Raw genomic sequence first — 26,658 nt, forward strand, 5'->3', positions numbered from 1 at the left:
ATACCTATGCATACTTCGTATTTTTATTGTGTCTGCTCACTGATTAAGTGCCCCTATATTGGAGGACTGTCTTTTCACCGTCTGAATTTTGGAATCTACTTATTTTGATTAATAAAGCTGCTCATCAATTTTGATACTGATTTTTACCACACCATTCTATTTTCTGCAAAAAAAAAAACAAAACAAAAAAACAACAAAAAACAAAACAAAACAAAAACATAAAACACAAACTCTTTAAAAATACCTCTGATATTATCTCAAAATAACTTTCCATGACTCAGATTGTGGGGTTCAGAAGTATACTGATCAGGTAGCAAAAAGACAAAAAAAAAAAAAGAGAGCCTGGAATGCTCTTTTACACATGCAATGCAGCAGAATCGAGACTTTAGAAAAAAACTCTAATTTTTCCTTATATCCAGGGAACCAACAACATAGGAGGGTGTGGGAGAAAAAGGGTGAAATTCGGAACCTCTGGGGTAGCAGTCTCAGAAATGCTCACCATTCCACATGCAGGATCCCAGAGGTAGGCAGCGATCCAGAGTCTCAAAGTGGGCATGAGCTGACGGGCAATGTTTTGGGGAAAGAGAAGCTTATTCCATATTAACCAGTGTGGAACCAGGCTGCTGGCACTAACATTTAAAAAGAAGATAGAGCAGCTTATGTACTAAATCATGGGGGGAAAGCAGACAGTCACTCAGGAGCACATGTACTGGCATAATGGAGATGTTAGAATATTCCAATAGAGAGGGTGTGATAAAGGCACAAGTAGCCCAGGCACATCTCAATAAAGAGCAGACAGAAGTACATTTCAAGCTACCCATCTCAACTGCTAAGCAGGCTGTGAATACAATTCAAAAAAACATACTTTTGAATTATATATGCAAATGCCAGAAGTCTAAAAAAAAAAAAGATTGGAGAGTTACACTATATAGTACTGAATGAAGATGTAGACAGAATAGGCATCTCAGGGACCTAGCAAAAGGAGGAAAATCAGGGTACAAATTATACTGAAATGATAGGCCAGATCAAACCGATGGAGGGATGGTCTTATATGTTAAGAATGGCAGAGTCAAACAGGATAAAAGTCCTGTAGGAAACAAAATATTTTGTGGAATCTCTATGGATAGAAATTTAATTTGTTATGGGGAAAGAGTACACCAGTAGGGGTATATTACAGTATCCCTGGTCAGGAAGAAGAGACAATGAAATTCTAACAGAAATTAGGAAATCTAAAAAAAGTTTGCAACACAATAATGGGAGATTTTGAATATCCTGATATTGACGGGGTGTCATTGGGACATGCTGAGAAGGTAAAGTTTTTAGATGCTATAAATGACTTTCACAGAGCAGCTGGTACTGGAACCAATGAGAGGGGAGACTACTTTAGATATTTTCACTGCAATACAGGATCTTATGCAAGAGGTAATGGTGGGGATGCCTGGCAATAGTGATTATAACGTAATCAAATCCAACATACTTACTGAAGGGAAGACATTAAGAAAAGCAACAGGACTAGCATTTAACTTTAAACAAGGAGACTATGATTATAATTAGGAAAAAACTAACAGCAGCTGCTGCTGAAGTCCAGATTATATATTCTGGGCATTAGAAAAGGGAGAACATGCCAGCACAGTTAAATGGTGAGATGAAAAGGTTTTTTTTTAAACCAAAAGGACATTTTTCAAAAACTAGAAAGTGGATTCAAACGAAGAAAATAGGAGTGAGCATTAGCAGTTACACGTTAGATATAAAACATTAATAAGGCAGACCAGAAAAGAATTTGAAAAGAAGCTTAACAAAAAAAAAAAAAACTCAGAATAAAATATTTTTAAAGTATATTCGAAGCAAGAAACCTATGAGATAGTTGACTGGACCACTAGATGACTGAAAGGTAAAAGTGGTGCTCAGGAAAGACAAGACCGCTGCAGAAAAACAAACTTAATTCTTTGCTTTGGTCTTTATTCAGGAGGGTGTAAGGGACATTCTTTGAGCATGATGATTCAGAGGAACTGAACAAATCATGGTGAACCAGGAAAATATAACAGAGCAAATGTTATGAACCCTGCCCGCGGGTCCCCCCGCAAGCAGGCACTGCTTACCTTTCTTCACCCGACGCGGCATGGACGCTGCTGACGTCAGGCCTTCCAGCGCGGCCGGAGCCTCTTTGTGGCACGGAGCCGCCGCCGCCGTCCGTGTCATCTTCGCGGCACGGAGGCCGCAAGCCCCGGGCTCAATTGGTGGCTGGAGCCGCCCCCGGGGTCTCCTGCAGAGGCTGGACCCGCTGCCGTCATCGGGGCCTGCCTCCAGGCCAAGCCCTGCTGCCTCTGACGCCGACGTTCTGTGCAGGCCGTTGTCCGCGGTCCTGCACAAGCTCCTGCTTCCTTCCTAGGCATGCGGCCGCGCCTCTCTACAGAATTTAAAGGGCCAGACACAGGAAGTGTGCTGGCCCCACCTAAGGACTGATTTCCTGCTTGAGCCCTATAAAGGGCTGCTCCGTCACTTCAGTCTTGGCCTTGCATCGGAGTTTCTTCACTCTGGAGGCTCCTGCCTGCCAGAGCTCCGTCAGGTCTTCTTCATGGAGTTCCTCTTTGTTCTGTCTTCATGTCATGTCAAGTCTTCATGCCTGAGGTCCTCGTCCAGGTGTCCTGGTGTCTCGTCTTGATCTTCTGCTTCCTGATGTCCCAAGTTCCTTGGTGTCTTGTTCCTGTGTCTTCAGCGCTCCTGAGCCTTCTGGTCCTGTCAGGCCTTGCTTCCTCGGATGACGTCTTTCCCGAGCGTGGAGTGGCCTGCAGATGGAATTCGTTCCTGTGCTCCTGAGCAGTCATGTCCTGCCAGCCTTTGCGGAGCTCCGGATGACTTATGGCTCCGTCGTCTAAGTTCTGCCTCGGCTGGATTCTTCCCTGCGATTGGCTGTGTAGGGCGCCCTGTGAGACAGTGCCAATGTCCTTCCGCCCAGATTCCCGTCTCATCTGGACTTCAAGTTCCTCGTCATGTATCTGATGTCTCATTGACCCTGGTCCGGGATGCCTTCGCATTGACCCTGGTCCGTGATGTCTTCGCATCAGCCTTGGTGTCATGTCTTGTTCCAGCCCTCGTCTCTGATGCCATCCGCATCAATCCTGGTGTCATGTCTGCAACCCTCGTCTGTGATGCCGTTGCATCAACCTTGGTGTCATGTCTTGTTCCAGCCCTCGTCTCTGATGCCATCCGCATCAATCCTGGTGTCATGTCTGCAACCCTCGTCTGTGATGCCGTTGCATCAACCTTGGTGTCATGTCTTGTTCCAGCCCTCGTCTCTGATGCCATCCGCATCAATCCTGGTGTCATGTCTTCAACCCTCGTCTGCGATGCCGTTGCATCAACCTTGGTGTCATGTCTTCATGTCAAGGCCCGTCTGCCCTCGTCCTCAGGCCAGGCCTGCTGCTCCATGCCAATCTAAGCGGCAGGTCCGAAAGGGCTCGGAATGGTCCAACATCATCATGTTGTTGGCCTTGGGAGCTTGCAGGCCTGGCAGAGGGTAAGACCCTCTGCCATGCTGGAACACGCCGTCAACCCTCTGTTCAGTCCTGGATCTGTCTGGGATCGGGCTGAGGCCCAAGGGCACACTAAAACACCCCCTCTTAACAGCAAACTGACAAACTAAAGAGTAACAAATCACCAAGTCTGCAGACTTATTACTAGTAATCTCTAACTTCTTAATCAAATCAACTACAGTAGCTGAGAACTGGAGGGTAGCCAATCTAACACCCATTTTTTAAAAAGGATTCCAGAGGTGATCTGGAAAACTACAGACCAGTGAGCTTGACATCAGTGCTGGGCTAAATGGCAGAAGCAATTCTGAAGAACAAAATTACTGGCCATCTGAATAGTAACAGATTAATGGGGCAGAGGCAATACAGATTTAGCAAAGGAAAGCGACATGTGGACAAAAGTGAGAGTTGATACATTGTATCTGGAATTTCAAAAGGCACTTGACAGTCTGTCCTGAGCGGCTCATCAGAAAATTAAAGTCATGGGATAGGAGGCAATGTCTTATTGTGTACTGATAACTGGCTAAAAGACAGGAAACAGAGAATAGGACTGAATGGTCATTTCTCTCAATAGAGAAAGGTAAATAGTGGAGTGCCCCAGGGATCTGTATTGCGACCATTGCTTTTTAATATATTTATAAATGATCTGGAAAAGGGAGTAACGAGTGAGGTGATCAAGTTTGCAGATAAGACAAAATAATTCAAAGTAGTTGAATCATAAGCCAATTGTGAGGAATTGCAAGAGGACTAGAGGAAAAGTCCATATTATTAACCTTTTTGGTACCAATGTTCCACAAGTGGAACATTTTTTCATAAACTTTTAATTACTTGCAATTTTTTTATACCATATTTATACCACCCCTAAGCCCTGTTTTATGTATTTTCCATCCTTTTTGTTAGAAATGTGAACCGGTATAAAAAAGTTTATTTTTAATAAATAAATAAATACCATATTTGAGTTAACTAAGATATGTAAAAGGGGCATCAGGAAATAATTCCTTCAATGAGCGGGATCTAAAAGGTTAAGGCGGAGTTGCAGATATCCACTACTGGGTTAAGCAGCATGGAATCTACTCCTTGGGAACCTACCAGGTACTTGTGACCTGGCTTGGCCACTGTTGGAAACAGGATACTGGGCTTGATGGACCCTTGGGTCTGACCCAGTATGGCAAGTCTTATGTTCTTATGACTAGAGAATTGAGCGTCCAAATGGCAGCTGAAATTTAATGTGGACAAGTGCAAAGTGATGCATACATGGAAGAATAATTCAAACTACAGGCATGTGCTATTAGATTCCAGGAAAAAGATCTTGGAGTCATAGTGAACAATACTTTGAAATCCTTGGCTCAATGAGCAGAGGCAGTCAGAAAAGCAAATAAAATGTTAGGTATTATTAGGAAAGAAGCGGAAAATAAAATGAAAGATATCACAATGCTTCTGTATCAATCCATGGTGTGACAGCACCTCGAGTATTGTGTACAGTTCTGCTCGCCCCATCTCAAAAAAGATATATAGCATAACTGGAAAAGGTATAGAGAAGGACTACCATAATGATAAAGGTGATGAAATGGCTCCTTTATGAGGAAAAGCTAACCCGATTAGGGTTCTTCAGGGCTAAGAGGAGTTATGACAGAGGTCTATAAAATCATGAGTGGGGTGGAACTGGTAAATGGGAAACAGTTATTTACCTTTTCAAATAGTACTAGGATTAGGGAACACCCCATGAAGCTTATTTACAAAAAGCAGAGTAATTATTCTCTCTCTCTCAGAGTACAATTAAATAGTGGAATTTATTGCAGATGGTGTGGCGAAAGCAAATAGTATAGCTAGATTTAAGAAAAGTTTGGACAAGCTCCTGGAGAAGTCCGTAAAGCACTCTTAGCCGTGCAAACCTGGGAAAGCTGCTGCTTATTCCTGGTTATGAGCAAGGAGGGTTATGCCTACTCTTTGGGATTCTACCAGGTACTCGTGACCTGGATTAGCAACTCTCAGACAGGATGCTGGGTTTCATGGACCTTTCGTCTGACTGCATTTTTTTGTGTTCAGAACTAGGAAAGTAAAATGAAATGAAAAAATGCAGATTAGAAAGTAAGAAAACCACTCGGCGTGACTCTTAAATGTATAAAACTTGGTAAATATTCACCAAATACTGATAAATCTAATGAGCAGAAAGCTCAGAAAACGTGCACTCTCATTAGCGGAATACTATGCAAAATATTTTATGCGTACAATGAAATGAATAAAGCATGGTTTACAATCTTGTCACTTACGATGGGCATGGTACATTCCTGACTTCTTTTATCAAGAGAGTTGGAGCTGAGCACATATCTAACTCTTACTGGTGAAACACTGACATATGAATACAATTCTTCTATGTTAAGGGCCTTGCCTACTAGAACAGGGGCACACAACTACGAGTCCAAAGAGCCACTAACAGGTCTGACTTTGGGGTAACCAAGTTATGCCAATTCCCTGGTTCTTAGACAATCTAACGATGCTACTGCTGTTATGAATGCAAATACATAATGAATATTCATTGTGGATATCTTAAAACAGAAACCTGTCTGCAACCTTCAAAGAACAGAGTCATTTTTCCTGTAAATCACGGATGAGAGGCAAAACATTGTTTGTGTTTCTGGGTGTACCTTGGTGATACTCGCTGAATCATTTTAGCAGTGAGCAGAGAATCTCAAATAGGTATATGCAAGTATCTTCTTGGATACTTATCACTCATTGTAGCTACATTAATTGGGATATTTTTAGCATTCTGTTTGAAGAAAAGCCTTATGCAGGTACCAAGTCTCAAGTTAAGTGCGAATAATCAGTTTGCCTCCATGGCCAGCTAAAGTTACAATCCAGTTAAAAGCATTTCAGTAACTAGTCAAGACCAGCTTTTTCATAAATAATCATCACAACCACATTCAGAGGAAGAAATCCATGAAAATGCTTGATGTCACTTCTGAGTATGGATCAACGGTGCTCACTTTCCAGACAGCTGAAGTTTGGCTAGGCTCAGGGGAAAAGCAACAGTTGCGTACTCTACAAGAATTACTTTGCACTTGCCTTCTCAGACAACTGTTAGGAAAAGACTCAAAACAGGGTTTATTTAAGAAAGCCTTCTCAGACCCCTACTGAACCTTAACTCTCCACTAACAGATTCTCAGACCTTACCTTAACATGATAAACAATATTATTGCGAAACTCCTTTAACTAGTAAATTCCATAAATTTGTTCTTGCTGTTAATTTCCTATCGACTCTTCACTGATCCCAGTTGTGTATTTCCCTGTTTTATTGTAACTGCAACGTTTTTCGTTCCACAACTGTTAATATTCTTATTGTATTTTACACCCCCTTTGTTAATTGTAAACCAGTATGATGTGATACATCTCGTGAATGCCGGCATAGAAAAACACTAAATAAATACATAAATAAATTACTACCCAAACCATGAATGCCAACTCCATTCTTGAGGACCACATACTGGTTTGATTTTCAGGATAGCATGGGATCTTCTTAGTGTTTGGGTACTTGCCAGGTTCTTGTGGCCTGGTTTGGCCTCTGTTGGAAACAGGATGCTGGGCTTGATGGACCCTTGGTCTGACCCAGCATGGCAATTTCTTATGGTCTTATGCAAATCAACCTAGTTCACAAATTAGATGAATGCATCTATCTATATACAACTGAACTTATCACGTTTGTAACAAAGTACAAAAGCCTTCAGACTTAAGGCAAAATTGCTCTGAATCAACGTCCAAAATAACCCAGAATTCATTAATATATAGTACTGGAAAAAGCACAGACATTTATATTACATTTTTGTGTCTCACGAGGAAAATGCCAAGGCATGCCCACAGGATATTGCACCAACATTGTTCTGATGAAAGGACATTCCCTGGCACTCCTCCTGCGCCAGGCCTCACGGGCATCAGTCCACCTAAAGGGGACACTCGGGCATCTTACAGCCAAAACAAAACAGGTGCCAATTTAGAAACAACTTTGAATCGCAACTCAAAACACCTTAAGTCGAGGATTTCCCGTAGACTGTAGAAATACAGAAAAATAGAAAAATGACAGAAAAAGACCACACAGTTCATCCACACATCCTGCTCAACTGTCTAGTCCCTTCCTTCCCTCAAAGATCCTCATGCTCTCTTGAATTTTGATACTGTCCTCATCTCAGCCACCTCCGCAAGGAGGCAGTTCCATCACCCTTCTCATAAAGAAATATTTCCTTAGGTTACTCCTGAGACTACCCCGATTAACCCGTATCCCATGACTCCTCAATTCCACAGGAGGTGGCCCGTGCATTTATTCCTTGGAGGTATTTAAACATCTCTATCATATCTCCCCCCTCTCTCTCTCTCCTTTCCTCCACTGTATTCATGTTTAGATCTTTAAATCTGCCATACACTTTATTATGAAGACCACTGACCATTTTAGTAGCTGCCCTCCAGACTGACTCTATATCTTTTGGAAGGTGTGATCTCTAGCAATCTAGTCCTCTCCCAATGCTTCCAAGCATCCTTCTGGTTTTTGTCATCACCTTGTTGACCACCTTATGGTCAGATATGATCACCTCCAGTCTCATTCTTATTTTGTGCACAGAAATTTGCATATTTGTGTTAAGTGAACCCAACATTCCCTGGTATATGTAAAAGGGAGGGACCGTTTCATACAAATAAGCTTGAAGTACACCTCCTGAAGCAGGCATGAGAACCAAAACTCTGCTAGTCAGACAATGTCTTTTATTCCCACAAAATGATGATTCTAGAAAAAGCTTTGGTGTTTTGACCAGGTTTATTTACATGAGACTTTGGAAGTGAAGTTTTTTCAGACAAGTATTGCAGTATTTTGATTCACATAGTCTTGATGAATTGTGATCTAAGACCATGTTATTGAATTTATATGAAGACTGGATTTGATTTTCACTGAGTGCACGTTTTGATGTACACTAAAAAAATATCATCTATGATGCTATATGATTGGATTAATAGAGCTTATTGAGCTAAGACTGCTTTTTTAGCAGCAGGCACTGATTATATGATACTATCTTGATGCTGTGCTACTGATATTTATTGTTCACTCCTGTTTAGTACAGTTCTTATATTGTGAACGTTTTTTGTTTGTTTTTTTTGGTTGTGATTTTTAAATATCCACGCCTTTTAGTTTGTTTTTTTAAATTTCCTCATTGTATGTCTCCCTTTTTAAAGCTGTATACTATTGTAATAGTTTTAATTGGTGTCCTCCTAGTGATTAAGTCAAATTTGATCGCATTATGATTGCTATTGCCTAGTGGCCTAGTACAGTAGCTCCTTGCACCAAGACAAGCTTTCCCATAAGCTACGCGTCCCCGCTACAATCGCCATGGACCATCTCTTCCCCAGCCTTTCCTCCTAAGTATATTTTTTCCTAAGCATATTTTGTCACCACCTAGGCTTTCAATTCATGCATTTGTCTTCCAATAAAGCTGCAGTAACCTCCTTCCCTCACCCCCCCCCCTCCACCATTCAACCTCCCTATCCCAGTTGGCCCACTACCCCAATAATCCTGATTTTACTAGTTTGTTACTTTGTTTTTTTCCCCTTGCTTAAGTTATCCAAGTTTATTTCCTCCTTGTTTCATTGTAAGACAATTATTTGTTACTGTCTATTTTAAGGTTGAAATGTAAACCGTAGTGATAAGTAATTGTTATTTCAACTTCGGTATAGAAAAGTTATAAATAAAATAAATAAATAAATAAATAAATAAATAAGACAAAATGTGGGGAGAAGAGAAGAGTTTTTTTTAACCACCATAACCCTTCCCCTCATGGGGTACAAGTAGCAGGCAAGTGATTTGCCAACATGGCCCACTGACCACATGCAGAGCCATGACAGATACAGTATTTAACTCTGGAGGAAGCCATTCATCCATTCTCCAGACTGGAATTAAAGGCGCCAGGTAGTAGCAGTTTCCAAGAATAGTGGAAGAAAAGCGAAAAATGAGGAGGAAGAAAACAAAAAGAGTTGCTAAAGCACTTACTCAAGTGACTTCAGAGAAAAGTGATAACCACCCTCTCCCAGGAGAGCTTTTAATCACCTTTGATGTAATTTCTCTTAAGCCAATTCTATCTAATTTCAGTGTGCCTAACCAAGTCATGCAATTCTAACTAACTGGACACACACTAGACTCCAGCAGGCTTTTTTTTTTTTCCGCAGCTCTCTTTCCCTGGAAATTATCAGTGCATTTATCGCAGCATTTCCAAACCCGCCAGCTCTGTCAGGCAGAACCACAGACTGAATACTTTATTTGTATTCAGGAGATCAACCTTTGCATTCCATGCGGTCGCTCTGATAATTCTCTCTGCTTCCAGGAGAACTCCGGCAGACTTTGCTATGTACTCACCTACGCAGTGGAAGAAAACCACTTCCCTCCCTAAAAATTCAGCCTGTGCGTGTGTGTGTATATATGCATACATATGTACACACAAATACATTTAATAGCGTATTTTTTATATATTATGCTTTGAAGTTTGAGTTTATGTTTTATTTGCTCAGTTCTATGGATGATTACATCTTTTATGAATACTTTGTTACCTGTCTCAAACAGTGGATGAGGTGGGATATAACTGCTTTTAAATAAATAAATATATACATACCCGCATACAGAGAGCGAAAGTGAGAGCCATATAGTTCTGGAATAGACTGAAGACCATCCTCTGTTTTTAAACAAAGGTAAACATGCATTATCAAATTTGTTTTCACCAATGACCATTTTCTAAGCGAGACAGCTGATTTTCTTTCATTTAAAAATCTCTAAGATATACAGTGCTGGCAAACTATAATATGAAAACAATCTAGAAATCTCTACAGATAATGAGCAGAAAAGCATCTTGAATTTGCACTGATGTTTGATTGGAAGGCAGAATTAGAAATAACCTGCACTGAACAGGGAAATAAACATATGCTCTCTATTTTACATGTTCTCCGAGACACATCTTCTGAAAGATCAAGCGGTTGCAGAATTAATCTCTCAACATCCAGGCTGTAAACGAAGGGCCTGGAGGTTGGGATGCCAGAGCCTGCTTTGATCTTGCACAATGACATCTGGGGAAGTTCCCAGACTGATCAGTCTCCGGATAGACAACTCCCGTAGGAGTGGAAACCAGACCTGTCACGGCCAGTGAGGGGCTATGAGACTCATGGTCCCCTGTCCAAGTGAAACTTCAAGAGAGTCTTCGCCACTAAGGGAATCAGGATACACATGCAGAAGGCCCTTGCCCCAATGATAGGCCAGGGCATCTGAGGCTGATTTGCTGTCTGACCTGTACAGGGAGCAGAACCAAGGCACCTTCCTGTTGTAGGGGAGGTCGTGAACAGATCTACATCCAGGCTTCACCAGAGGTGGAATATCCAATTCGCTACCCCCAGGTCCAGAAACCACTTGTGGGGTCTGACGGCTCGACCTAGCCTGTCTGCTACCACATTCTCCGTCTGGCCAGCTACATGGCCCTGAGCACCATCCCGTGGGACAGGGCCCAAGACCAGATCTGGACTACTTCCTGACACAGAAGGTACGATCCCATGCCTTCATGTTTGTTGACATATCATATGGTTACTTGGTTGTTGATTTGGATCAGAACAAATTTGTTGGACAGCCAATCTCTGAAAGCCCATAGCGTGTAACCTGATCACCCGAAGCTCCAGGACATTGATTTGACAAGCACATTTCTGAGTGGACCAGAGACTGGGTGCTGAGCCCATCTACATGAGCTCCCCACCCCAGGGTGGATGCATCCGTGGTTACAATTTGAGTAGGGAGACTTTGAAAAGAGATCCCTTGTTCCAGATTTGAAAGTACCCGCCACCAGGACAATGAGTGCCGGATAGTCGGGGTGACTCAAATGCAATCCTGGAGGCTCTGAGTGGCCAGATGCAATTGTGACCTCAGATCTGGACTGTTTGTGTAAACCTGCCAAGGGACATGGACAACTGTGGCCATATGACCCAACCGCCTCAACGTGTGCCAAGCTGACAACTGTTGGCTATGATGAATCTCTGCTGCGATGATCGCCAAGGTGAAGGACCTCTGGTGAGGCAGGAAGGCCTTGGCCTGAGCTGTGTCTAGCAAGGCTCCTATGAAGTCCAATTGAGGCGATGGGCTGAGATGGGACTTTGGGTAGTTGAGAACTAACCTTAGTGATTCCAACACCCGAATGATCAAGCACATGGACCTGGTGGACCCTTCCTGAGAAGTGCTCTTGACCAGCCAATTGTCCAGATATGGGAAAACATGCACCCCCAGCCTGCGGAGGTGTGCCGCCACCATGGCCAGGCATTTTGCAAAGATCCGTGGGGCTGATGCGAGCCCGAACGGAAACACCTGGTACTGGAAGTGCTGTTTTCCCCACCACAAATCGGAGATACTTCCTGTGACAGGGAAGATCTCAATAAGAGTGCATGCGTCCTTTAGGTTGAGGGAGCATAGACAATTCTCTTTTTGTAAAAGGGGTTCAAGGTGCCCAGAGAAACCATTTTGAACTTCTCTTTTCATAGCAACTTGTTCAAGGCCCTTAGGACTAGGATGGGAAGGAGTCATCCTTTTCTCTTTGGAATCAGGAAATACCTGGAGTAGAATTCCCATCCTCTTTGCCCTTGTGTAGGGGCTTGACTGCTCTGGCCATTAAGAGACAAGAGAGTTCTGCTAGTAGTACCTCCTGATGTGTTATTGGCCCCCAAAATGGGCACGGAGGGCAATTTGGTGGGACACCCAATAGATTCAATTGATACCCTTGGCAGACGATGGACAGAACCTAGTGGTCCAGGTTATACTGGTCCACTGGTTCACAAAGAACCACAGCCTGCCACCAACTGAAGGGTAATCCCGGGTATGGGCAACTGGCCTATGCTTCCTACGACCCAGTCTAAATCCCATCCCCGGAGTTGACTGAGGAACCAGACTTAGGGGCTCTCTGCTGCCTGGGACAGCCACGGGAGCCCTGATGGTGTTGACCCTTCTCATAAAATGTGTGGGGACTCCTGCTTTATATCTTTAGAATCCAGTGGAACACACATTAGAATTGAATCAAACAATAAACCATATACTTGTTCTGAAATGAATAATCTGAATTGCAGTCATGTCACTTATCAAAAGTGAGGCCAAAGTGAACATCCCCCATAACTTCAGGAGTTCAATATGAAAAATTAAACTGAAGGTAACTTGTTTTTAGATTGATCCTAAGCTGCTCTTTTCTTCAGTTTGTAAGATGAGCAGATTTACAAAATAAGTATGATAGCCCTGAAATATTTTTGGATCAATTAGTTTTAACCTCTTCAGTCTGAATGCAAAACCAAATCACCACAAGTTTCTGCATATAAAATAGTCACCCAAATACATTACATCTCACATGCATGTGTAAAATATAACCAGCTACAAGACTCAAAGATCCTGGGAAAACTACTCCTGACCAAGTACAAGTGGCCATCTAAGCAAAGCTGCCATGCAGTACAATGTTCCACTCCAGCCCCGTTTCAAAGGAAAGTCGTTCTCCTTGGTTGGCTGGTTAAAACCCAACTTTTAAATGGCAAGCACTAAAAAGTTAATTGAATGTTTGCCAACAGACTTATAACCCATTTTCATACCAGATAATTAATTTCTTTGTTTTTATAAGAATTTTAAAGAGTGACCAACACGGGCCCTGAGGGTAATTAGGTTCATTCATTCAAGACTTCTTCTGACATAGGCCTTGCTTATGCTTGGGAAAGCTGAAAAAGAAATTCCCAGATGCATCCTGTTTAATTCTGTTCACTTACCAAAATGTTGCATAACCAAAAATATTATATATAGCTGCCATGAATTATACATTTATGGAATACTGCAGCCTGCATCACATTTTCAAATTCTCATCGTAACCAATAATTGCTTTCACACTCGTTAGCTGAAACCATTGTACCCGTACTGTTTTCCTGTTTGTTTCAAATGTCCTGCTGGAGTCTCTCTGACTGATGTGTTTGTTTCATTATGAATGCCCTGATGTAGTCTGCAAAGATTTGTGAATTAGCTGAATAAAAATGGTATAAATGAATAATCTTTTGAGTTATCTGTCTGAATGGTTTCTGAATATGGACCTTGTTGTTTTTAAAATGTCACCTACCTCCTTAACACTCAATTTACTAAATTCAGAGAGGACAGCCCTTCAATCAACTCTCTCCTCCAAACATGGCCTAAGTGAATGACCTGCCAAGTCCAATTCTCTCTGAATTTTCTTTTGAATTTTTTCATAAAACTAGGAGACTAAAATATTCAGTTTTAACTGCGTGGCCAAACAGTTTGGTGGACCTTGAAGAATTGAACAAGCTTTTTGTGAGGCTAAAAATGTCAAAGGCGCACAAAGTTCTGAACAATCCTGACCATTAGGATTTTGGCTTTAATTATTTTGATCTGAGCGTTGCAGTGTTTGCCCAGAGTGCTTTTTGCTCACTAGGTTCTCTCAGTGTGACTCTCAGACCTTGTTAGCAGCAAGACACCTTTTTATTGACAACTTGTGAGAGCTGCAGTGCTGATTTCACTGCGATCCCATTTCACTCTCAAAATGTAGACCCATTTTTGAAGAGTTGGCTGATTATTTATTAGCATATGTTGAAACTGACTACTCAGTGGAAATTGTGCCAAAAATGCCCGAGCATGTGCAGAAAATTTATACAAAAATCTAAACATGTGCAGTGAATACAACATTATTGTAAAGGGTCTTTAATAAGTTGTCCAATGTTGTTGAACACAATTCTCAAGGAAACAAATCCACTGAAAATAAATTGTTATCCCAGTGAAGATGAAATATGCTTATTGAAAAATCTTCTTGATTAAAGGAATGCAGCCCATTTAATGGCCACATTTAAACCTGACAGTTCAACCGACTGTAGACGAAATATCCATCTTTGTTCCAACTAAACCAGATGTTTTTTTAATCACAATCTCCACCTCCAATATCATTCTATACATGGTCAATCACAAAGCAACGCAATGAAGAAAAAGCATATTTACTTTAATAATAGAAATACTGAATACATTTAATGCTGTAAGTAGGATTCTATTTATAAGCCGTCACAACTGCAAAATTCATGTTCCAGCATTTATGAACGCCACAGTATTTTCTAGTTTAGACGGTACCCTGAAGCAGCTTTTGTGAAACATTGGCCATCGTTGGTTGTTTTGATATCTGCAAAGAGAAGCAGAAACAAAGGAAAAGAGAAGCCTTGTTTCAAAGCTTGCCGTGCTTCTTAAAAGCTAAGTTTTGGCAGTTTTGCTCTTTGCATAGAGAAATAGCGATTAATTGAGGCAGGGAAAACCTTGTTCCAAAGTTTGGTTTGCTTCACAAGTTAAGCTAAAGGTCAAGTTTTTAAAGAAAATTGCACTTTCTAAAAAATAACAAAAATATATATTAAAAAAATGTACTACGGACACTGCCAAGTCCCTGACAAGCAGAAATACAAGAAACATGAATCAAGGACATTGCCAGTTTTCGATTAGTAAAGATATTTTTTCTAAAGAATTGGTTGGACGGAGGTTTTTTAGACCAGTGATGACACATGAGCATATGCCTCCTCCACTTCTATATATGGTGAAGCATTAATGCATCTATGTCTTTTTCCTCGTAACTAAATTTGATTTATGTATACACAAGCATTTGGTGTTTAGCTTTTTGGGAAGAATTTTTTGGATATTGGGAGTAACAAGTGCAAACTTCTGCCAGCTGTAGAAAAGGGTTTCGCTTCTGGATATAATTGTGAATGTATTGCACTATATAAAATTGGTGGATAGTGATGTGAACAGAAAGCAAGAACTTTGAAAGATTCTCTTGCCCAAATTTGTTAAGTAGCCTATGGTCTTTCCCTGGTGGTGAGTCTGAGTGAATTCTGTAGAGATGTGCATTCGTTGCTCCATTCGTTTCGGCAGTACGAGCCTCTCTCACAAATGGCTAGCAGGCATGCCAAAATGGATGGTGTTGTACATATGGAGTTGGTGTGTACTTATGCACACACCATCCATTTTGATACGCTTACTATCCATTTGTGAGATAAAAATGTAATGCTTAAATGAATTAAACTAATGGAGCAACGAATTCACATCCCTACAATTCTGGCCTTTTTTGCATTTTTCATAGCAGACTATACTACAACAGACTGTTGTGGTAGTTGGACAATGCCATATCCCAGAGATTTCTGAACTCTATATTTAAGGTCAAGTTTCTTGCCATAGAAATGCCTGAAATAGGAGTTTCCCACACTCCCATTTGTAAGATGTTAAGGATGTCGTGAACTGTAAGGGCTGCCAGTTCTGACAGGATGTCTAGAATTTGAAGCAGACCAAGCAACTCCAAATGGGGGTCTTTGTATAGACATGGACTCCCAGCATCATCCCCATCTTTTCCACAAATTTAGAGTAAGTGAGGTCTTCCAAGGTGTGATCAGGATATTCTGGAAGCGGGTTAGATGGTATACCTGTAGAGTCTTCATTTGAATCTACTGACAGGGATTCACTTAGCCAGGACTCTAATGTTGAAGAGGGTGAACCCCTGAGGAGATATACTCTGGCAACTCAACGCATGGTAAAGCTCTGGAATTTGTTGCCAGAGGATGTGGTTGGTGCAGTTGGTGTAGCTGGGTTCAAAAAAGGTTTGGATAAGTTCTTGGAGGAGAAGTCCATTAACAACTATTAATCAAGTTTACTTAGGAAATAGCCACTGCTATTAATTGCATCAGTAGCATGGGATCTTCTTAGTGTTTGGGTAATTGCCAGGTTCTTGTGGCCTGGTTTGGCCTCTGTTGGAAACAGGATGATCGGCTTGATGGACCCCTTGGTCTGACCCAGCATGGCAATTTCTTATGTTCTTATGTAATTGCCTCCGACTGACTGGACTTTACTGCTAGAGCGTGCAATGATGAAAAACCCTCAAATTACAGGTTCTGATGCTGTGTTCAAGTCAATAGGCAAGATTGGGACTCTGATCCGATGAAGCACCGCATTAATGGAGGAAAAATGCACCAAATGCCAAAAAAAGTTAAAATACATGCAAACTTGTAGTCTATAATATTTCTTTAATGTTTACCCTTCAATGAAAGCACAAGTATTTTCTATGGAGAAATGCCACCACAATTCACTTGTAACTAATGATAAACTGATTATGGGTTAATAAGCACTCTGCTGGCTTTGTCATATTATTTAATAGTGTTATGCACTAAGGGACTGATTTTAAAAGCCTTACGTGTGCCGAGCCTATTTTGCATAGGCCCGGCGATGCGCGCAAAGCCCCGGGACGCGCGTATGTCCCGGCGCTTGAAAAAAGGGTTGGGGCAGGGGCATGGCCAGAGGCCTCAGTAGGGTTGCTAGGCCGGCCGGCAGCTGTAACTTACAAAATAAAGGTTGGGCGGCGATTTAAGTAGGGCTGGGGGGTGGGTTAGATAGGGGGGGGAGCTGAAGGAAAGTTCCCTCCGAGGCCGCTCCGATTTCGGAGCGGCCTCGGAGGGAACAGGGAAAGCCATCGGTGCTCCCCTAGGGCTCGGCGTGCGCAAGGTTGCACTAGTGTGTACCCCCTTGTGCGCGCCGACCCTGGATTTTATAACATGCGCGTGCATGTTATAAAATTGGACGTACATTTGTGCGCACCGGGTTGCGCGCACAAATGTACGCCCGCACGTCCCTCTTAAAATCCGGCCCTACATGAGTATGATTCTCTTAGCCGAAATGTGCAAAAGTTAACACTCAACCAATAACAGGTATTCCATATAAACATATATTGTTTTCTTAAATATCTATGTAAACATTCATTTCCCCAGTGTAAACTCTTTGTACCTGGATCCAGGACTGACTTGGCAATTATTCCCCTCATGAAGGCTCTATCAGTCTTCTTTCGGTTTAGCACCCTACACCAGAAAAGGGGGATGTTGTGGAATGATTTTCTTCCCTCTTTCTCCAAAATGTTCATAATTGGATCATTGTTGCGATTTCCCATGGAAATAATTTCTTTATTTACAACTAAGGAAGATCATTATCTATTGAATCCAAAGACAATTTAGATCAAGAATTTACAACTATTCCTTTCCCCCTGACAGCTCCCTTTCTTTTTTGGGCAGTTGCAAACAGTATCTGCTTTGGAGACCAATCCCTCTTTTTAGGTGGGTGATTTCCCCTTTATTCCTTACCCTTTATTTTCTTCTGCCCTCTCTTCTCAGGAAGGCTATGCTGTTCTTTATCTTTATCCTCTATCCCTTTCCTACCAGATAACTGACCACACTCACAGTTTTTAACAAGCCAGCTTTTCCCTGGCCCCAGCACATCAGCAATCACCTTCCTGGCGCCACCTCTCCTACTCCCTTTCTGGGCTCATGGTCAGCTCCCCGTCTCCAGCTGAGCACCCTGGATTCTCCTGTTATTCAAACATCCCAACAGTCACCTATTCCTTCAAGATCCTCCCACTTCCTCCTTGCTTTAGGGGTGCTCTTGGGATACACTATCCTTTGTATCCTGGCAGATAAGACTTACTCCCGTTTGGTCTCAGAATCTCTTCATAACCCCATATTACACCTACAGAGTTTCATATTTATTTATTTATTTATTTATTTATTTAACACTTTTCTATACCGACCTTCATGGTTAAAAGACCATATCAGATCGGTTTACATCAAATTGGGGAACTGTCACACCAAACCATACTTTGAAGAAGGAAGAACAAAGTTACATTTAACAAGGAAAGCAAACTTGGAAGCAAGGACTGCTGGAAAGACAGAAAGGCCTAAGAACACAGTAAACAAAGAGTAGAAACGATTGAAGAATCAGGAGAGGCTCTTATCAAGAACTTGATTGTAGTATGGGGATCCATGGTTCATGAAGGGAATTAGTATGGGGTACTTAGTTTTTGGGTACTTGCCAGGTTCTTATGGCCTGGATTGGCCACTGTTGGAAACAGGATGCTGGGCTTGAAGGGAATTAGTATGGGGGACTTAGTTTTTGGGTACTTGCCAGGTTCTTATGGCCTGGATTGGCCACTGTTGGAAACAGGATGCTGGGCTTGATGGACCCTTGGTCTGACCCAGTATGGCATTTTCTTATGTTCTTATGTTCTCATAGTTCATGAAGGGAATTAGTATGGGGATCCATAGTTCATGGAGGGAATTTCGGTCATCTAGTGGGTGTCGGGTGGATCTGGGAAGGCTTGGCGGAAAAGCCAGGTCTTTAGTTTTTTCCTGAATGTTAAGAGGCAGGGTTCCAGTCTAAGGTCGGAGGGGATGTTGTTCCAGATAGCTGGGCCTGCTGCCGAGAAGGATCGATCTTTGGTCGGGGTGAGGCGAGTGGCTTTTGTAGGTGGGGCCTGTAGGGTTCCTTTATATACTTCTCTGGTTGGTCTGTTGGATATGTGGAGTTTGAGGGGGAATTCAAGGTCCAAATGCAGGTGATTGTAGATGGATTTGTGAATTAAGACGAGTGATTTGTGAAGGATTCTGTAGTTCACTGGGAGCCAGTGTAGGTTGCGGAGGATGGGTGATATGTGTTCTCCGCGGATGGTGTTGGTCAGGATTCTTGCCGCGGCGTTCTGTATCAGCTGTAGAGGCTTGGTGGTAGAGCTGGGGAGACCCAAGAGGAGAGCGTTGCAGTAGTCTATTTTAGCAAATAGCAAGGCTTGCAGAACTGTCCTGAAGTCGTGGAAGAATAGAAGCGGTTTGAGTTTTTTTAGGACCTGAAGTCTATAGAAACAATCTTTGGTAGTGGTGGTGATCATTTTCTTTAGGTTTAGGCGATTGTCAAGTAGTACCCCGAGATCTCTTACATGTGTGTGCGTGAGCTGTGTATGGGGGATGGTATTCACAGGCTCTATGGTATAATATACAGTTTTGTGGTTTATATATTATTTTCATGCCTACATTGGAAAGCTCCAACTACCATTGCACTGTTCAACACTGTACTAGAAAAACAGGTTCAGGGTGTGTCAGCTAGCTGAGCAATTTGATCATCTGATGATGCGACTCAAATCAATCACTTGCCCTAAATCAATCATGTGCCCTGTGTGGCGAGACCTAATGGTTACATTACTGCACTGTGATTTACAGTGGCTACGGAAAGTTTACACTCCCTTGAACATTTTTCACATTTTTGAGTCAGTGCGCAGACTTGCATGAATCTGAAGATTTTTCCATTAATCTACACACCATAACCCTACACCTTTCAAACGTTCTACTGAAGAACAATGCCATATACATATAAAAATAACAAAAAAACTAAAATCCAACAACTGGATAACTCTGCAGTCCTCAGAATCCAAACTCAGTGGAAGCACCTTTGGCAACAATAACATCTGTGAGTCTTTTAGGACCGGTTTCCATCAACTTTGCATACTGAGATTTGTCAATGTTACACCATTCTTCTTTACTAAACTGTTCAAGTTCTGTCAAGTTTCTTGGGAAGTGCTGAGCACCAACCTTCCAAGTCATGCCACAGATTTTTGACTGGATAGAGGTCAGGGCTCTGAATGGTCCATTCCAGGACATTTACCTGTTTGATTATTTGCCACTGCAGTGTAGCTTTGGCAGTGTTCGAGTCACTGTCACACTTAAATGTGAACTTCCATCCCAGCTTTCTTGCAGAATAAAGCAGGTTTTCCTCAAAGACTTTTCTGTACTTTTTTCCATTCATTGTCCCATCTATCCTGACAAGTGCCCCAGTCTCTGTCAATAAGTCATCCTCATAACATGATGCTGCCACCACCATGCTTCACAATGTGTGTTCTCTAGTGTTGGGTTTGTGCTTTGCATTCAGGCCAAAAATGTCTACTTTAGTTTCACTAGACTACAAAATGTTTTAACACATGGCTACTAAATGTTCCTTTGCATACTTCAAACAGGATTCAAGGTAGGCTGAGTAATGGCTTCCTTCTTGCCACCCAACCATACAGGCCAGATTTGTGGAGTACTTGAAATATTGTTGTAATTTACACACTTTGACCAGTCTTAGCCATGGAAGATTGTAGTTCTTTCAAAGTTGCCTCATTGCTTGGTCATCCAATTTGGAGAGATGGCCTGATCTAGGATGGATCTTGGTCGTGCATACACCTTCCACGTCTCAATAATCATCATAATCGTGCTCCAAAGGATATTGTAATTTATAGCTATTGCCAGATCTCTGCCTTTTCCACAACTTTTGTCCTGGAGTTCTTTGAACATCTCCTTGGTGCAGATGGTTAGGTCTTTGCTTTGAAATGCATTACCCAGCAGAAAGAACCAAAAAGGTACTGCTGAATTTATCCTGTCATCATGAGAATCAGTACAATTCAATACAGGTGGAGCTAATTCACCTGGTATGTGCTTTTGAAGGCGACTGGATACCACCAGAGCTTTAAATATTTAGGATTGCTACAGAAATACAAGGTGAGTGCAGACTTATCCAACTAAACTATTTCATACTCTTATTTCTACTTCATTTTCTAAGGAATTCTAGAATATATTTTTCTCTTGGCAGTTGTGGGGTAGGATGAACAAACTATTTTAACGCATTTTACTTCCAGGCTATAAAGCAAAAACAAAAAAAAAAACAACCCAGAACATTTTGGGATCAACTTTTTATAGCCACTGTAGGCAAAATCCTAGGACCAAGTTATACACACTGCCACCCCCAATTCTCCTTGTGACCTTCGGAACATCATTCCTAGATCCCTTCTGAACCCAGCTTTGAGGCAAGGCATTTGCTTTAAAATGGCTTTCCTGCTCAACAAATTATTGCAAAAATATACAGTAAATATAAATATATGCTATATGTAAAATGCCATGCATCAAAACTTATGGTCATCTGATTTACAGCTCTATTCATTTTTCTCTCTCAATTCGTGTCCAAGTTGGCAAAAACATTTTCCAAAAAGACACCTGCTGAAGACAAATCTGTGGTCTTTTTTTCATTACAGTCATTCACAAAGTTTTGAGGTAACTATTAATTCTCAATGCAAATACTTACCTAAATATATATCCAAGCTAACACATTCATAAGACTTCCCTTCAAATTGTCCTTTGAATGATCTTAAAGAATCAAATTTAAAAAGCTGAGTTTTTTCCTTTGTAAAATTCTTAGTTACAAAGAAAATATTTGTTACCCAGTCTTACCCATCAAACACTAGCTATCAGATTCAAGCATCATTATATAGAAACATAGAAAATGACGGCAGAAAAGGATCAAATGGTCCATTCAGTCTGCCCAGCCAGCTTATGGTAGCATCTGCCATGTCATACAGGTCACCCCAATACTTAGGTTCCCAAACCGTCAAAGTCAGGGCCCTTGTTGGTTGCTGTCTGAGTCCAATTCCCCGTTACCTCTTGCCAATGAAGCAGAGAACAATGTTGGAGTTGCATCAAAAGTTTCAGGCTTATTGGTTAAGGGTAGTAACAGCCACATCAGCAAGTTACTCCAATGCTTATTTGTTTTCTCAGACCATAAAATTCAATGTCCTTGTTGGTTGAATCTAATTCCCCTTCTCCTCTTTTCCCCCTGCCATTAAAGCAGAGAACAATAATGGAGTTGCATCAACAGTATGAAGGCTTATTGGTGAAGGTTAGTAACTGCCACACCAGCAAGTTACCCCCATACATTCTTTTCTTCATTTCCATCCCTTAACATTTAGTGATCTTCAATGTTTATCCCATGCCCCTTTGAAATCTTTCACTGTTTTTGTCTTCACCACCTCCTCTGGAAGGGTATTCCAGGCATCCACCACCCTCTCTGTGAAGAAACATTTCCTGAGGTTGGTTCTGAGTCTTCTTCCCTGGAGTTTCATTATGTGACCCCTAGTTCTACTGATTTCTTTCCAAAGGAAAAGGTTTGTCGATTGTGCATCATTAAAACCTTTCCGATATCTGAAGGTCTAGCATATACCCCTGCACCTCCTCTCCTCCAGGGTATACATATTTAGGTCCTTCAACCTCTCCTCATAAATCATTTGATGGAGACCCCAGTATTTTTGTCACTCTTCTCTGGACCGCCTCCATCCTGTCTGTCCCTTTTGAGATACGGTCTCCAGAACTGAACACAATAATTCCAGGTGTGGCCTCACCTTGTCACATTGCTTCGCCATCTTCAGATCGCTAGACATTATTACCTCAAGGTCCCTCTTTTGCTCCGTGCACAACAGCTCCGTGCACAACAGCATTTCAACCCCCCCATCTCATTCAGCTCTTTTGGATTACCGCACCCCAGATGCATGATTCTGCACTTCTTGGCATTGCATCCCAGCTGCCATATCGTCGACCACTGTTCAAGCTTCCTAAAATCATGTCTCATTCTCTCTGCTCCTTTTGCTGTATCCTCTCTGTTGCAGATCTTAGTATCATCCGCAAACAGACAAAATTTATCTTCTATCCCTTCTGCAATGTCGCTCACAAAGATTTTGAACAGGACCGGTCCCAACACCAACCCTTGTGGCACTCCGCTTAACTCTGTTCTCTCTCAAAATAGGTTCCATTTACCATTACATGCTGTCTTCTATCCAAACAGTTTGTAATCCACAGCACCACCTTGGCGCTCACACCCAAGCTTCTCATTTTATTCACAAGCCTCCTATGCAGACTATATCAAAAACTTTGCTGAATTCAAAGTAGACAGACATCGAGCACTCTTCCTTGATCCAATTCTTTCACCCAATCAAAAAAGTAAATCTGATTTGTCTGACAGGACCTTCCCCTGGTGAATCCATGCTTCGAGTACAGCAATCCTCCTGACTGTAGACAGTTCACTATCCTTTCCTTCAGCAGAGTCTCCATTAATTTTCCCACCACTGAGGTGAGGCTAACTGGCCTGTAGTTTCCAGCCTTCCCTCTGCTCCCACTCTTGTGAAGCGGGACCACTACTACTCTTCTCCAACCACTTGGTACCACTCCCATTTCCAGAGATCTATTGAACAGGTCCATGCAGCGGACCCACCAACACATCCCTGAGCACCCTCAGTATCCTGGGATGAACCTCATCAGGCCCCATGGCTTTGTCCACTTTCAGTTTTTACTAGCTCTTCCCATACATTCTTTTCTGTAAATTGAGTTTCATCTACTCCACCCCATCCACAGTCTTGTTAACTGGCGACTGTCCTTCTCCAAGACAGTCTTCTTTAGTGAACACCGAACTGAAGAATTTTTTAATATTTCTTTTTCTTCATCTCTCTCTACACATTGATCCTTTTCACCTTTCAATTTCACTATACCACTTCAGACCTTTCTCCTTTTTTTGATGTACCTGAAAAATGTTGTGTCACCTTGCTTTACCCTCTTTGGCAATCCTTTCTTCTGCCTGTTTGCTTTCTTGATTACTTTCTTTGTCTCCCTCAGTTTCACCAAATATTCTTCCCTGTGTTTCTCTTTGGAATCCTTTATATTTCTTGAACGTTGTTCTTTTTGCTGTTATTTTTTCAGCCACCTCCTTTGAGAACCAGATTGGTTTCTTATTTCTCTTACTTTTGTTTACTTTTTAACATATAGATTTGTTGCTTTTGTAATTACTCCTTTTAGTTTGGCCCACTGTTCCACCTCTCCCATTTTCTCCCAGCCTGCTAGTTCTACCTCCATATACGTCTATATTTCGACAAAGTCCGTATTTTTGAAATTCAAAACTCGGATCTTTGATTGACTTCTTTGTATCCTATTTGCGATGTCAAACCATACCATTTGATGATCACTGGTGCTGAGGTGGGCACCCACCTGGACATTACAGACATTATCCCTGTTACAGAGCACTACCATTTGTTTGAACAGAGCCCCTTGCAAGGCAAGCACTATCCCTCTACTTCTGGTAGATTCTGCAGAAGGGATTCTCCAGTCTACGTCTGACAGATTAAAGTCTCCAACAATCACCACTTCTCCCTTCTTTCCCACCTTTTGATGTCTTCGACCAGATCTCTGTCTAGTTCTTCCATTTGAGTTGAAGGCCTGTAAACCACTTCAGAAAGGCAAGAAAGCGATGACATGGAGATATTCAAATACCTGAAAGCTATTAATAATGAAAAAAAACAAACCTTTTTCAAGGGAAAGGATATTCTAGAACAAGCACTCATAATATGAGGCTCCAAGGAGAAACAAGAAATATTTTCATAGAAATAGATGTAGAAGCCTGGGATGTCCTCTTGGGGTGGATGGGTACTACTAAAGCATTAATCAAGCTTAAGAGGGCATGGAATAAGAATGGAGAATCCGCAGTTGCTAAAAGTAGAGAAAGCCCGACCTACCAACACATACTTAAACATTCTCGATTGAACAATTGGTGTTGGGCTTGCCAGAATGTATGCAAAGAGGTTAATATAAAATTTTAAAAGCCCTACTACTAATTCGGACATCCATGTGACTCGGGTGACTGATAAGGCTGTGATGATATAATCTGTATATCTGTCAGGCTTCAAGTTCTGTAATTAAGCAGAAGCTATAGTGAAAACATAGGCACTCACGTAGCCAGGCAGGCTATACAGGAGACCTAGGTGGTTAGATGCTTGGGTAACTGCCATGCTAGTACAGCTATTTGCATTATTACAGAACCTTGTAACCAGGTATGGGAAAGGTGGGTACAGGCGGAAACTAAGTGAGGATCTTGATTGCTCGTCATCTAAAGATGGTAGAATACAAATGAGAAAGAAAATGATTGCCTTAGATAAGCAGTAATCTTAGAGATAGGTTGTCCCCCCACCCCCAGTGGCTGGCAGCTGAGATGTATCCTTAGCAGTAGAGTCAGAATAACTGGATAGAACGGATAGACCAGATGGTCTTCTGGTATCATTTACTATACGGGTACTATATGTCCCTCTCTTCAGTCTACTGTCACCCATCCCTCATTCTATTTTGGCTTCTCCTAAGGAGCATAACCTATAAAAATTAAGCCACCAGTACTGCTGTAAGAGCAACGCTGGATGTGCTGGAAGCCGGATGATTGTTCAAAGCTCTCAGTCATGTGAAGGGGTTGGGGGGGGGGGGGCACTCTGGAGGTAAGTACTTTTCAACAATCTTGTGAACATTCTAGGAGGTGGGAGCAATCGGCCTGAGACAACTTATGCTTTTCACCATTCTTTTTTTTTTTTTTAGATTTGGGGGGGGGGGGCGGCGCAGGGGATTGAGTCATCAGGTCCACTCAGCTTCTTTTTCTCTTTTTTTGATGTGGGCACTGAACCAGCTATATTCTTTTGAAAATAGCCGATTAAGCTTCAAGTGGCAATATTCAAACATAAGGCCTTATTTTCTAAGGCTATCGCAGGCTTGCTAGCGAAGGTCAGGGCGGAGTCGGCCCCGGAAGAGGAGGAGTCGGGGCGTCACCGGGGCCGACTCTGTGAGGACAGCACGGACAGTGAAAAGGTAAGGAGCCTTTTCGCTGACTATTTCGCGCCCAATAACTACACCTTTTATGGTGTAGTTATTTGGCGCATTGCTGGCAGCGATCGCACCGCGAAGGTGCGGTCGCTGCCGGCTAGCGCAGGACCCCCCCCCCCCCCCCCCGTTTCGAGCCCCCGCCCCTCATTACCGCATTTTTCTAAAGTATCACAGGCCTGCGATACTTTAGAAAATGAGGCCTATAGATAGCTATTAGAAGATATTCAGTGGGACATTTAGTCCGCAGAACATCAAGGATAACTTATTTGGATAATTTTAGCCAGATAAGTTATCCATTTTCCGGGTTTTTGAAAATTGACCTTAACAGATTTATTGGGGCCAAGAGACCATTTTGTGAGAAGCATCCGGACAAAGTGGACGCCTGTCCTTGAAAGCTTATACCTCAATAAATCTGTACCACCAGCATCAGCATTCATACATAAAGTAAGTCTATTAAAAAGGTGTTACCATCATTTGTTTCTGGAACATTATCCCTAGAATTTCACCAAAATCCATTAAAAACAAATGCAGAGTCTTTTATGTAAAAAACTGACAAGAGAAGTAATAAGCCTTGTCTAAGAACCATAAAATGGCATTTTCAAGCTTCTTTGACTTGTGACAGGCATCGAGTTCATCCCAGCATCAGTAGTTTCAGCATACAAAATGCAGAAACCACTGGTCTATACTGTTCCAGTACTTACCATATCTAATCCTGTTAAAATCAAATCATTTCAGTGTTAATTTTTCTGGGCTCATTGTCATTCAAATATAATTCATATAT

General features: G+C 41.9%; 1 protein-coding gene across 2 annotated transcripts in view; it reads right to left on the reverse strand.

The window, feature by feature from the left end:
* The window catches only part of TAF3 (TATA-box binding protein associated factor 3), a 251,788-nt gene that overhangs the window by 145,547 nt on the left and 79,583 nt on the right, over positions 1-26,658 (reverse strand). Inside the window, exon 3 of one of the 2 annotated variants that reach the window (XM_029615440.1) lies at positions 10,169-10,228. The exons of the other annotated variant lie outside the window; for it this stretch is intronic. Coding sequence (XP_029471300.1) covers positions 10,169-10,228 — 60 coding nt within the window. The remainder of the gene's footprint in view (positions 1-10,168; positions 10,229-26,658) is intronic. 2 annotated transcript variants of the gene reach the window in all.

Source organism: Rhinatrema bivittatum, chromosome 9 (assembly GCF_901001135.1).
Source record: "Rhinatrema bivittatum chromosome 9, aRhiBiv1.1, whole genome shotgun sequence".
NCBI classification, from domain to species: Eukaryota; Metazoa; Chordata; class Amphibia; order Gymnophiona; family Rhinatrematidae; genus Rhinatrema; species Rhinatrema bivittatum.